The sequence below is a fragment of the Molothrus ater genome, chromosome 5, assembly GCF_012460135.2.
Source record: "Molothrus ater isolate BHLD 08-10-18 breed brown headed cowbird chromosome 5, BPBGC_Mater_1.1, whole genome shotgun sequence".
Classification (NCBI taxonomy): domain Eukaryota; kingdom Metazoa; phylum Chordata; class Aves; order Passeriformes; family Icteridae; genus Molothrus; species Molothrus ater.
The window spans coordinates 50,247,985-50,261,366 of NC_050482.2; the positions used below are offsets into that span (position 1 = coordinate 50,247,985).

At 57.8% G+C, this 13,382-nt stretch overlaps 1 protein-coding gene across 1 annotated transcript; it reads left to right on the forward strand.

The window, feature by feature from the left end:
* The first annotated feature begins 2,094 nt into the window (after positions 1-2,094).
* NPTXR (neuronal pentraxin receptor) lies at positions 2,095-12,868 on the forward strand. The gene is made up of 5 exons (XM_036400669.2): positions 2,095-2,858; positions 9,645-9,867; positions 10,008-10,252; positions 10,569-10,748; positions 11,137-12,868. Exons 1-5 carry the CDS (start codon positions 2,286-2,288, stop codon positions 11,359-11,361), a joined length of 1,446 nt encoding a protein of 481 aa, XP_036256562.1. The 5' UTR covers positions 2,095-2,285; the 3' UTR covers positions 11,362-12,868.
* The last annotated feature ends 514 nt before the right edge of the window (positions 12,869-13,382 follow it).

The window sequence follows — 13,382 nt, forward strand, 5'->3', positions numbered from 1 at the left end:
TGGGCTGAATCCATGAGCTCTTGTTAAATCCAGCTTCTGTCACCAATCCTGCTCAAAACAGGAACCAAAAGAGCCCCACGTTGCCTTCCCCACCCTGTCACGCACCATCCTTGTGAGGGCCGGCTGCCCACCGAGCATCTCTGAATTGTTATTCATGGGACAGGGAGGCTGCTCTGGCCACTCACCGGTCTGAGTCATCACTCCCTGTGAAAATCTATTTTTGTCACCTCTTTGTCTCTGGGAAGAAGTTGTGGTGCCTGCTGAGGGACAGGTCTGGACCGTGGGAGAGGTGAGCCCTGCCCTGCTGCGATACCCAACTCTTCCCCATCCCAGTCTGCGTGAGTGGGGCCAGGCTGGTGCAGAGGGGCTCACCCTTCCCCTCACTGCCAGAGCAGCATCAGCCAGAGGCACAAACCTTGTCACCATGATCCTGCAACCTTTGCTAATAAAATCTGGACAGTGCAAAGAAAGCATCACTTCCCCTGGCAAGAAGCTATGTAGAAGCCTATGGCACTTTTCCCCGCAGGGTAGCAGATGAAGGATACCCCTGCCACCCTGATCTGCACACTGTGGGGTGGGGTGGCCTGGTGCAGCTCTCACACTGCACCTGCACTGTGGGTAGGGTGGCCTGGTGCAGCTCTCAGATGGGTTCCTTTCAGTCCCACTCCTGCCTGGGCACTGCCAGGGTGGGCATGCAGCAAGCAGGGGGTGACAGAGCAGGGTGCAAAGCTCTGCCACTATTATTAGCAAGGGACAGGTTGGAGGGTGGGAGCCTCCACTTGTGTCATAGGGTGCAGGCTTCTGTTTCCTTTGCATCCTGCACCAGTGCCCACTTGTCCCATCACACTGAGCACTCACCATCCCACAGCGCTCACCGGTCTCGCCACCAGGGCCAGATGCTGTTTCTTGGGCTTCCTTCACATCCCCCTGCCCAGACTGCTCCATGTCCAGCTCCACTTTTCCTCCTCAGCATTCCCTTCATCTCTACTCTTCCTTGAACCTCCCCATCTGTCTTCCTCTCCTCCTCCCCACAGCCTTGCAGCACCACAAGTCAGGCAGGTCTCTTGTTGGCTCCAGGGTGATGATTTTGGGGGGCTGGGGTACAATGCTCTCTGTGGGGAGAGAGGGTGACTGTACGCTGTCAACAGCCAAATTTGAGGAGTCTTGTAGCTCTGGCTCCCTTGCTATCCCCTCAAATATGTCTGGGGGAAAAGAAGAGGTAATCTTTACCGTTGTTTCATACCCAGCACTGGAGCTGTTTTAAACACACATGCTCCTGCTTCCCTGCCTGCTAGGAAGGATTTCCTGCCATTACTGAGTAGAGCTTGAAATTGATTTTGTTTGTTTTCCCTCTTCTGCTCCTCTTTTCTGGGCAGGGCTGTGTCACCAAGGCCCCAGTGTGCCTGGGAACAGGAGAGGGCACAGCACAGCTGCTGTTGGAGCAAGGAGAAAGTGGTTGTCTGGAGCAGCTCGTTCATGAGCAGTGCAGGCTAGAGTGATGGTGGGGGAAGATTAAACGTGTGTCTTTGTTTCCCAAATGGATAACAGGGGTGTGTGGGGCAGAGGGTGAGGCAGCCCACGGCAGCTCTCTGCAATAGTCCTGTCTGAGGTGGGAGAGCAAGACAGCTAGGAAGTTTGTAGTTTAATTTTTAGGAGAAAGGAGGAAAAGACCCGAAAGACCACCACAGGGAATGAGTGATTACGAGGCTCTCACCCTCGGGGTAACAAGCGGCTCTTTACTGCCAGCCTAGGCATCTCACAGGGCAAAAATCATCCCTTGGGCTGTGCCGGAGCAGCATCCTCTCACCAGAGGCTCCCTCCGGGCTGACTTCAGCGAGCCCGAGGCAGGGCTGGCCCCGTCCCCGGGTGCCCCCGGGGCGCCCTCCCTGCCCTTCCCGTTCCCTCAGCCGCTCGCTTCCCTGCGCTCGGACCGTCGCCCTTGCAGCCCGGGGAGGGTGCTCAGCGGGAAGGGGGGGATCACTAAGAGGGGCACGGCCGGGGGCACGGCCGGGGCCGGGCCGGGGGCGGCGGCGGGGGCGGCGCGGTGCGGTGCGGGCGGCGCCGCCCGGCACATATAAGCGCGGCGCGGCGCGGCGGGGCCCCGGCGCCGGTGCTGCTGCCGGTACTGTCCTTCCCCGCCAGCTCCCTCCGGGCTGCCCGTCCATCCCTCCGGCCGTCCGTCCCCCTCTCCATCCCCGCCCGCTTTGTTTTCTCGCCGTCCGCGGGCTCGGGCCCCCCACGCCGCTGCCACCCTGAAGTTTCTGGCGGTGCTGCTGGCGGCGGGCATGCTGGCTTTCCTCGGGGCCATCATCTGCATCATCGCCAGCGTCCACCCGGCCGGCACCGCCGCGCCCGCCGCCGCCGCCGACAATGACTCGGCCGCCGCCGCCCTCCTGCCCGCCGCCGACAAGGGGCTGGGAGCGCTGCACGGCCCCGCCGAGGCGCTGGCCAGCGCCGGGCCGCGCCTGCCGGGGGGGCCGCCGCTCTTCAGCCGCTTCGTCTGCACCCCGCTGAGCACCGAGTGCCCGGCCACCGGCACCGGCACCTCCGCCGGCAGCGCCGCCGGCCCCGAGGAGCTGCTGGCGCTGCGGAGCGCGGCGGCCCAGCTGCGCCGCACGGCGCTGGAGCAGAAGGAGCGGATCCGCATGGACCAGGAGACCATCCGGGAGCTCACGGGCAAGCTCAGCCGCTGCGAGGGCGGCCTGCGGAGCCCCCCCGGTGCCGCTCCCCCCGCCGCCGCCGGGCTCCGCGCCGCCCCGCGCCCCGGCACCATGGGCCACCCTCCCGACGAGCCGCCCGCCGTGCGGGAGCTGGAGGAGGCTGTCCGCACCCTCCAGGACCGCATCGACCGGATAGAGGTGCGAGGGATGCTCCTGGGGACTGGGCGGGATGCTCGCAGGGGATGATGCTCCTGGGGGTCTGGGGGGATGCTCCCAGGGAAAGATGCTCCCACACGTGCCGTTCCCCAGGCCTGCAGCCACATGCACCGCGAACTAGCTCGTCCCCTTCGTGAGACTTCAGGAAGGTTGTCCCTGCCTCCCTCTTTCCTGAGATCTCTGCCCAGGGGCAAGGGACTCAGCTTGAGCCCTCCTCTCTCCTTTCCATGCAGGGTTGTCCCAAAGCACCAGGGCTGCCCCAGTTTCCCCACAGTCTGCACCCAGGTAGGACACCTTGCTTGCCCCTTGCTTGCCCCATAGTACCTGTTAAGGACTCCTCCAGAGCAGGTTGGCAGCTCTGGCAGCCAGACTCTGCCCTTTAGCAAAAAGGTAAATCCCATCTGATGCCATCATGGTTATGAATGGGACATCTCACAAAGCAAAGTGCAGTGCCCCCCACCATGAGCCTGGCACCCTTTCCCACATGGTCCTTAGGAGCTGGAGAGAGAGGGGCACAGCTGGAGTCCTTCACTGTGCCCATTCCTGTGGCATTGGGCTGTTGGCACTTGGGATCAGACCCCTGGTCCCCATTCTGTAGCAGCTGTGCAGCGTGTGCCTGGCAGGCTCAGCCCTGGCCCAGCCACAATCCAGTGGCACCAGAGGCTCTGCCATGATGCCTGTCATGGGGCACATCACAGAGTGCATGTGAGTGTTGATTTATTTGGGCTGACTTGGACTCAGCAGTCCCACAGAACTTGGCAGACTTTGCAGGATATGGCTGTGGCACGTGAGAGCTGCAAGAGGAGAGATGTCTGTTTTCCCTGTAGGAATTGCTCCAGGTAGGAGTTATTCCCTGAGGTCTGTCAGGTGTCAGAGCCACCTGCAAGGAGCCTCCTGCAAGTCCTGAACCTTCTCATCTTCCTGTTCAGTTTCCTGTTGCCCTCTCCACTCTTTCCTGGAGTGTGCAGCTGGGAGGGGGGCCATCCAGCACTCTTTGGGGTCCCTCTCCTCAGACAACCACTTTCTCCTTGCCCCTCTGGCCCCCTCACTACAGACATGTGGGCACAACAACAGGCAATGGAAATGGGAAATTCAGAGCCACTAAGGTCACTGGCTGAGAAATGAGACTGGGAGAGAGGGTTATTGTAAGCGATGGAGATATGAACAGGAATAAAAAGACAGAGAAAGGCAAATAAACACACAAACACAAGAAGGAAAAGAGCTGGAAGACCAGAGAGGAAGCACCTGTGTGCTGCCAGGGTAATGCACACACAGGCACAAGAAGAAACACAGAGGCACGCCAGGCAGATGCAGGCAGGGTGGGATGTGCAGCCTGTCTGACATGTTGCCCAGGGCAAAATGCAGCCAAAGGGAGGGACAGACCCCACAAAAAACCCCTGAAGCCCTAATCAAATGATTTTCCATCAATGGAACAACACAGCAGGTATGCTCACACAATGATAAATTGGGGAAATAGGTCTCTGCACACGTATCCCAGACGATGCACGGTGGGATGGTGCCCAGCACATCAGTTTGGACCTTGGGGAGCATCAGGCCATAGAGCCATGCTCTCCCTCTCCTCTGTGGGGTGGCATCACCCATGAGCTGCCCTGGCCCCTCTCCCGGGGTTTCTGAGGGTGGTGGGAGGTTTGGGGTGGAGGAGGGGGAGGGTGAAGCTCACCAGGGTTGGAGCAAGCTGTCACATGTGCCCAGGGAGCCTGAAGCGGTGCTGGGACGAGGCTCAGGCACACAGTGATGAGGAAGCCAAGTGGCACAGGACCAAAACTGTTCGGGTTTGTGCTGCCAGGGTCCGGATGGTCCCAGGTACACTCTGCAGGGGAGACACAGCATCCTGAGGCTTAGTGAGCCCTACCAGGTGAGGAAAAAGAGCAGCGTGTTACAGGTGGGCTGGTCTTTGTCCTGGTGAAAAGTGTTACCAGTGGGCACCACACCCCTGTGAGGGCTGCAGCCCAGCCAGCTGAGCCTTGTGGTAACACCTCAGCTATCCAGGGACAGTTGCCTGTGGCATCCCTCTCAAAATGGCCTCCCACCCCAGGAGCAGACAGCTAAAACTTCCTGGTGGAGCACCTGCATCTTCTGTCCCGCATGGCTTTGGCTGTCAGCCCTGGGAGCCTTCCTGGGATACCCGTGGCATGGGAGGCACTCAGCCTCCACAGCTGTCCTGGATGATGGCAATGACTGTCCCAAAAGGTGACCTGGATGGGGACAGTCCTGGGGTGGCCCCCATGTGCTGAAGACTGCAAAACCCATTGGGAAGGAGAGGAAATGCTGCCAAGTCTGTGGTGGCTTAGTCTCAGAAGAGAGATGACACAAAATGCCATGAGCCACTCTGGGAAGGCTGCGTCCCAGGGAGTCTCCAGGCAGGTTTGCCAGCAGGGATTACTGCTGGATGCTTCAGAGCTGGGACTGCAAGGAGGGGGCTGGTGGAAGATTGCTGATCTAATCTGGGCACTCTCAGCCCTTTCTGTAAGGCATAACAAGATTTATTCATGCACTGAAAAACCTATTAAGGCATTTGTTCCTTAATTTTGTCAGCATGGCAGAAGGATTTCCCAGGATGCAGGGAGGGCCTCCACTGTCTCGTTCTTTGTCCCCTGCCATTTCTGTGGGGCTGGGCTAGCATCAGCACAGCATTCACACATCTTCCCTCACCTCTTCCTAACACCACCCCGGCACTGATCATCCTTTCCTCATGCACAGCAGCCTAGTTAGGCTTTTTCATCCTGTTTTTGAGGGTTCCCCTCCTTTGGCTCAGCACATGCTCATGTCTGTACACTCTGTTGCATCTTGGAACACAGAGCTGAGGGACCCAGGTGCTCCTTCTCCATGCTTTTACTTATTGCTGCAAATGGAAAGGGATCGGGGAGAGAATCACCTTGGCTGCCTGGGCTGTGCCGAGATGCAGATGCCCCCCTTTTCCCCATCATCCCTTGCAGGGGAGAGGGGATGGCCTGATGGGCTCCGTGGGGACCTGGTGGAATTGCAACAGCCTGTTTGCTCCTCAGCTGGTTCCTGGCTGTGCCATTGCAGCTGGGGACCTGGCTGCTGGCAGGAAACCCTCGGGTAAGGGAATGGGAATGGTAGTGACCAAGCTGCTTCCCTCTTGTCTCAATCTCCAGCAGTGCAGGGATGTAAGCACCCAAATTGTGACAGTCCCAGCCTCCCTCCTCCGAGCGAGATTTTAGGGAGACAGGATCAACAGTGAGCCCTTCTCTTGTGAGGAAGAGGGAAAGGCTGATGCATCCCTGTTTTTCTACTCCATGCAGTCCCTTTTGGAGTTTAATGATCCCCAAGGTCCTGCCTGGGTCCAAAGAGGTGGCAGTGTCCAAAAAGCCCTGGTGCAGCAGGTGTGCTGTCCTGCAGCAGGGAGTGTCCCAAGGTAGCAGCTGCTGAGGAGTTTTGTGCAGCCTGTAAGGATTCATGGGTCCAAGGAGCGGAATGGGTCTGCTGTGTGTGTGCATCCTGATCCCTGGGATGTGCCAGGGCTCCGTCCAGCAGGCATCCTCTTGTGCTCCTGCCTGCCCTGTCCCAGCAGCCAAGGTGGGCACTGGTGTGCTGGGGGCCGAGGGGGAGCAGCGGCGCCCAGTTTTGCCGGTGCATTAGTAAATGAGGCTCTGATCTCCTTATGTAAATCAAAGTGCGCTTGCTGGCGGAGGGCTGCAGCCCCAGAGAGCGCACGCTGGCGTGGCTGCCGCAGCCCCCTGCCCCCACCTCCCCCTCCCCACCCCCTGCCAGCCGCTGACATTTAACGTGATTAATATTACCTGGCATCTTTCAATCTTTTTTGCCGGTTCTGGTGGCCAAAAAGCATGGAAGGAGCCTCCCCCACAGGCACTGCCCACTCCCCTGCTGCCTGTGCGGCGGCAGATGGGAAGCCGGGTGCCTGCCGAACAGCCAGGAGAAGGCGCTTCCCCCCCTTCCCCTCCCCAAAGGTCACCAGTAAACAGCTGCACATCAACCATTAATAATTTTGCAAATAATTTGCCTTGTGAGAAAGATGCTCGAGCAGCAGCTCAGAGATGAGGATCATGGCTCAGGGATGCAGCCCAGCCTGGCATCGGGGAGATCACCCAGCACTACTCAGCTGCACGGGGTAGAATGGGGAGTCCAGGCTCCTGTCCAGCCATCATCTGTCTGCAGGGATATGGATGGTGTTTGCTGGGATGGCCCTGAAACCCTGCCAGATGAGGGTGCAGGCTATAATCCCTTTCCAGAAGGAACATGGGGCAGCAATGGTTCAGTCGGCCATGTGGCTCCGGCTGTGGTACCCTGGCTGCCAACTGGGAAGGATCACCAAGAGCTGGAAAGAGGGCTGGATGGGGAAAAACTCAGGAGGGGGGAAGAAAGTGAGCAAAAAGGGAAAGACACGGAGTGTGAGCATGGAGAGGAGCAACAGGAAGAAATGCTCCAAAGCCAGAGAAATGAAAAAGCCATAGGGAGAAAAGTTACAGAGGGAAGAAAATAGCAGCAGGAAGAAAAGCTGGAGGAAGAGGGAGGTAAAAAAAAGTACTCAGTCACTACTGAATAATGTAGGGCAGGCTATCGGGGCTAGTGAGAGTGACAAAATCTCCCAGCTTTTTCTTTTTTCATCATTAACAGATGGAGCCATGCATGAAAGCAGGGACGTAGGCTCCAAACCCGCAGCTCGAGCAATCAAAGCGTGCGGCAGACAGGAGCGTGCCAGCCCCCGCTCTAGCCAGGCAGCCTGAAAGGACAAGAAAAGCTCCTGGAGCCCACGGGATGTGGCCATAGAGGCAAAGGCAGCCCCATCCCACCTGTGCTGCCTCCTGCCCATGCAGCCAGCTCAGCTTGGGTACAAATGCTGACAGCTCAGGTGGGAACTATCCCTGCCACGAGGATGAGAATTAAACTTTGCACTTCCCTTCCCTCCTCCCATCTCTACCCTGCCTTTCATGCAGTGCCCAAGACCCCTTTAAAGAACCCACCCCGCAAAAAAAAAAAAAAAAACCAACAAAAAACCCAAAACACCAAAAACAACCCCACCAAAAACCCCACAAAAAAACCACCAGCAAACCCCAGCAAAATAGTTAAAGCTCCTTTCCCATCAGCTAATCATTCAATTTTGCAAAGACCAAAGGCAGGATGCTCTTTGCTGGGCACTTTTCACTTACCAGAGAGGTTTTGTTCTCACTGCAAGAGCATCCTTAGTGCTGCCCGGAGCAAGCTGGCAGTGAGAGCTGGCATTTGGTCAGGGCTGGCAGATATCCCCTGCACAACCTCTCTTTTTGTACTGGGTTTTGCTTTTCCAGGTTGGTTTTCCTCACAGAACTTGTGGGTTTGCCCTGGCAGACCCTACTGGCAGCTCTTGCCAACCTTGGGGCATCATAACTTCCATTTTGTTTGTAGCCTGAGCATGTTGTTGCCCAGAGTGGGTACATTTGTGCCCACACCAACACCATCTTCTCACTTTTCCTCTCCTGCTGTTCCCATCCACCAAGGCTGCATCCTGCCCAGCCAAACCTGACTTTCCTCCAGCCTTCCCCTCCCCTCTGTTGTTCCTGATGGATAGCAAAGATTAGGGGTGAGGTGGGCAGGCATCCCTCTCCTTCAGCTTTATGTGTGTGATTATCAGATCCTGTCCAGCCTGGAGAAGCTGGATATAAGAAGTAAGAAAAAACAGGGAACCACAACCACAGGTGAGTGCTGACCTCCCCCAGGCCACTCTGGGGCAGGAGGGAGGCTGTTCAGATGGACAGGGATGGTATCCCCCATGTCCTGCCAGCACCCTGTGAATGTCCAGGGCTGAAGTGGGCATGCAGATCCCTTGGTGCCAGAGGAGCCAAGGCAAGGGTCTCCATGGCTGCTCCAGCACCTCTGGGAAAGTCTGGCAATACAGAGAAGGTGGTTGTCATCTTTCAGAGCCCACGGCAGAGACACTAATGCACTAAGGGCATGGGGAAAGAAGAGGGCTCCTATTTACTGAGAAACTCCAGGAGCATGGTGAAGGGTCACTTTCTCCCTTCCAGACTGCTTTTCTTCCAGCTGGGATGGCGTCTCCCAGCAAGGTGGGATTTGGGGTCTTTGCAGAGTGCAGTAGCAGCTGGGAGCATCTTCACCATCTGCCGTGTTGGATTTGCCATGGAAAGAGTTTTGGTCTGAGTGTTAACCCTGATTGGACAAGACAGGCTCGATGTCCCCAGGTGACGGCTCATGCCTTGAGGGCCAGAGACACGACAGCCTGGCACCAGTCCCACTTGTCCCTGCCATCCTGGTGGACCGGGAGAGGTTGGCTTATGGAGAGCTACCTGGCACATGTGCACACACCCCCGCACGCCAGCTGAGCTCGGCTAAGAGGATTACAGCCCCATTAAGTGATGTTAACGTGCTGGCTATAGGTAAGCAGCCTCACGAGCAGCAGGAGTGGCCAGGAGCTCCAAGGTCCTGCCTGCATCATTTCCTCATCATGGGAGGCTGCCTGCAGGAGCAGAGCCAAGGGATGACCCAAACATCCCATCCTTGCTCTGTCTCTGAAGCAGGAGAAAGTCATTAAGAGCAGCCAAGCTTCGTTTTGCAGGAATGAGCTCAATGGGGGCTCTAAGAGGGGAGGTACAAAGTCAGCTGGAGGCTCTTGGAGAAGACCCCAGTGCGGATATGGGACTGTCATCCCAGCACTACCTGTAGTGCTGCAGGCTGGGCATGTCCTTATTTTAACTCTTATGGTGACACTGTGCTGAATTTTCTCTTTTGTCCCTCCCATTCCCTCTGTCGTGGCTGCCGCAAATGCAGCAGGAGCTGCCAGCCCGCACCAATGGCTCAGCACCCACTGCCCCGGCCCTTGCCCGTGATGCCCTCCACACCAAGATGGAGCAGCTGGAGGAGCAGCTCCTTTCCAAGATCCTGACCCTGCAGAAGGAGCGCCAGGCCGCCAGCACTGACCGCAGCCAGCAGCAGCACAACATCGAGAAGGAGCTGAGCTCCCTCCAGAACCGGGTGACGGAGCTGGAGCATGGTGAGTCCTGCCCTGCGGGGAAGGAGATGGGGCACAGGGTTCCTACCCTGAGGTACATCACCAGGAGAGCCCCAGGACAGGTCACCTTCATCCCAATTACAGGTGCTGACCTTCCTCCTCTCCTCACCCCTGATATGTAGGACCACTGGGCTACAGCCCTCCTGATGCCTTCAAGGTGACCATCCCTGTGCAGAACAACTACATGTATGCTCGTGTGAAGAAGAGCCTGCCAGAGCTGTACGCCTTCACCATCTGCATGTGGCTGAAGTCCAAGGCCCTGGCAGGCATTGGCACCCCCTTCTCCTACTCTGTCCCGAGCCAAGCCAACGAGATTGTGCTGTTGGAGTGGGGCTCTAACCCCCTGGAGCTGCTCATCAATGACAAGGTCAGCCCAGTTGCAGGAGGGGCAGGAGAGGAAACCCTGCCCTCGTCTTCCCTGCTTCAGTCCCCCTAGGAAATTATATTCTTAAGGGCACTGGTGTGGGTGAGCTGGGAGGAAGGGGCCCTAGGTTTATGGCGGGAGGCAGGAGGATTGGGAGAAGGGCTCATTGGGGTTAGTTCTGAGAGGGAGAAGCAGCACATCTGGATGTCTGTAGATTTTGGGATGCCGCCACCACCACCACGGGGGTGCACTGCTTGCTCTGCCAGGGGACTTCCCCAGCAGTCCTACCGATCACCAGGATCTCGCTCTTCTCTCACAGGTTGCCCAGCTGCCGCTGAGTCTGAAGGACAAGGCCTGGCACCACGTTTGTGTGGCATGGACCACCCGGGACGGCAAGTGGTCAGCGTACCAGGACGGGGAGCAGCGGGGTGCCGGTGAGAACCTGGCCTCCTGGCATTCCATCAGGCCCCAGGGCGTCATCATTCTGGGTCAGGAGCAGGTAGGTACCAGTTCAACACCAAGAGCTGCCTGTTAGCATTGCTCTAGTGGGAATTGGCTGGGGGGAAAAGCCCCCAAATGGGGTGAGGGGAGGGGGCAGCGTGGGCAGGAGTGCTCAGCAGGGCAGTTGGCTCTCCTGCCGGTTCATCCCGCCTCCAGGCTGGCCATGTGCCGTCATTGTCTTCTCTTCCCTCTCCCTATCCCTTTGGCCTCCCTGCCTCGTCTTCTTGAATCTCTTCCATGCATCCATCCCCTTTCCTCCTTGTCATCAAGCACCTTGCTCTGCTTCTCCCCAAACCTCTCCCTCTCTCCCTTGCCATTTCCCACTGGATGCATGTTCCTCCTCTTCTCTTCATCCCTGTCCAATGACCTCTCCTGCTCTTTCCCAGGACACCCTGGGGGGACGCTTTGATGCCACACAGGCCTTCGTGGGAGAGCTGGCGCAGTTTGGCGTGTGGGACCACATGCTGGCACCAGCAGAGATCCTGGCCTTGGCTAACTGCACCTCCCACCTCCAAGGGAATGTGATCCAGTGGGATGACCAGGCGGTGGAGGTCTTTGGAGGTGCCAGCAAGGCAGGCTTTGCCGCCTGCGAGGAAGGGAGGAAGGCATGAGTGGCCCCAGCCCTGTCCCCAGCGCCGAGGAGCCTGCTGGCAGCCCTGGAGCAGGGAGCCCCTTTCTCCCCTTCCAGACCAGTAAGCCTTGCTGGGGCAATGCTTGAGCCCCCCGTGCTGGTGTCCCAGGAGGGAGAGGGGCCCCTGGAAGCCTCCCTGTTGTCCCTGTGCTGGTGCTGTGACTTGTCCTCATTCCTGGCAGGCTGGCTCCTGAGTCTCATCTTGCCCCACTTCTGTTTTGGGTGGAATTCGCTGTACCTGCAAGTGTCCCTGGTATGGTGAGGGTCGTCACCTTGTCACACCTAACAGGAAGTGGGAAGGAGAACTCCATCCACTTTGAGTGCAGTCCAGCCTCAGTGGGATGCCAGGGTGCAGGCATCACCTGAACACACCCCCTTTCCTTATTTATTTCTAGCAACCTCACTGTCCAGTTTTATGAGCCTGCATTCCAGGATATCACCTCTAACCCCATCCTTCTCCTGCTGCCCTGGTTTTTCAAATGTGGCCCCAGGGAAGCTGAAGGAGAATGGCAGAGAATCAGTGGCACAGCACTTACCCCCCTGCACCTCTTTCCCTGCCTCTGCTGCCTGTTTGGGCAGGACTCCCCGAGGGGAGCCAGGCTTTTAAGGCAGAGGGGAGAGAGCACTCCCCACTGCCTCCAAGCTGGGAAATGGGTCAGCCACCAAGGGAATGGGGGGAAAGGGGCAAAGCATCTCCCCCAGCGCTGGCCGAGGGGGAAAGAGTGCAGCACTGGCATAGAAGGGAGCAAAAGCAAGAAAAAGAGAGATGGAGGATGGTGGCAGTCAGAGGAGCCCTGCCATCCATCCCCCAGTCTTTTGGTACTGGATTGGGCTACTGCCCTTGGTTCCACCCAGTCCCCTTCTTTACCTGCTCCTTGCCAGGAACAGGGCTGCCACTGGCCTTGAAACTGGGAGGGTGAAAGAGCAGGCTGGTGTTTTCCCTGTGGAGTGCCTGAGAATCCACTGTTTCCACATTGCGTGGTCACCAACATCTCGATATGTGAGTGTGTGTATGTGCACACGTGTGTGTGTGTGTGTGTGTGTGTGTGTGTGTGTGTGTGTCTGGGGGTGGGAGGGTTATTTCGGGGCTCTCATGGTTGCTCAATGCAGTGTTCAGCTTCCAGTGTTCCCCCTACCCCAAGTCCCACTTTGGGTGACAGCTGCCCCCTCCCCTGGGGGAGACAAAGCTGGCAGAAGGGACAGCCCTGCCACCCCCATCCCCCTGCCCAGGGTCTGTGCCAGTGCTGGGGTGGCTCAGCCCGCTGGGAATGACACGGTGGGGATGGGGAGCAGCCCGTGTGCCAAGTGGGAACACTGCGACCTTCGTGCACCCTGAGGAGCTGCCCCCTCTCCCGCCCTCCCTGCCTCGCTCGCTCGCGCGCTTTCTCCAATGCACGTTTGTGAAAAGGGCCCTGACGCGTGCCCGTGTTGGGACGTTTCTTTTGTAAAGCTGATCGTGAACAATAAACGTGATGTTTTCTGTTCCAGCCTCCTGCAGAGTGCGAGGTTGCTGGGGGGATGGACGGGACAGGTCAGCCCAAGATGGGGTGACCTCCCCAGGGTGCTTAGAGTTGCATCACTGAAGGGAGTTGGCTGGTCCCACTGCTGGCATTACAGGAATATCAGCACAGGGGTTTGGTATTGTTGCCACAGAGGGGCAGGAGATGGTGTCACGGTCTGGCCACCTTTGCTCTACCCCACTGCAGAGCAGTATGGGGTACAGGCTGCTGCTGGTGGGGCATGTGGGCTGAGGGAAACACTCTCCATGGAGGGAAGCAGAAACAAGTGAGAAATCCTGGCCTCTAAGTCAGAGCATGATAGCAAGGAACTCATATTGCGTGTACATCTAATTAAGTACCAGTAATGAGTTTCTGACCTAGCTAGGCACAAGATGGTTCAGGCATGACTCTTGGACCTCCTGTTGTAGAACAATTCATGACCAGGTCTGCATGGCGCTTTTGCCTCTCAGTGGGTCCTGCTCCTCCTACGAAAGGCACAGCT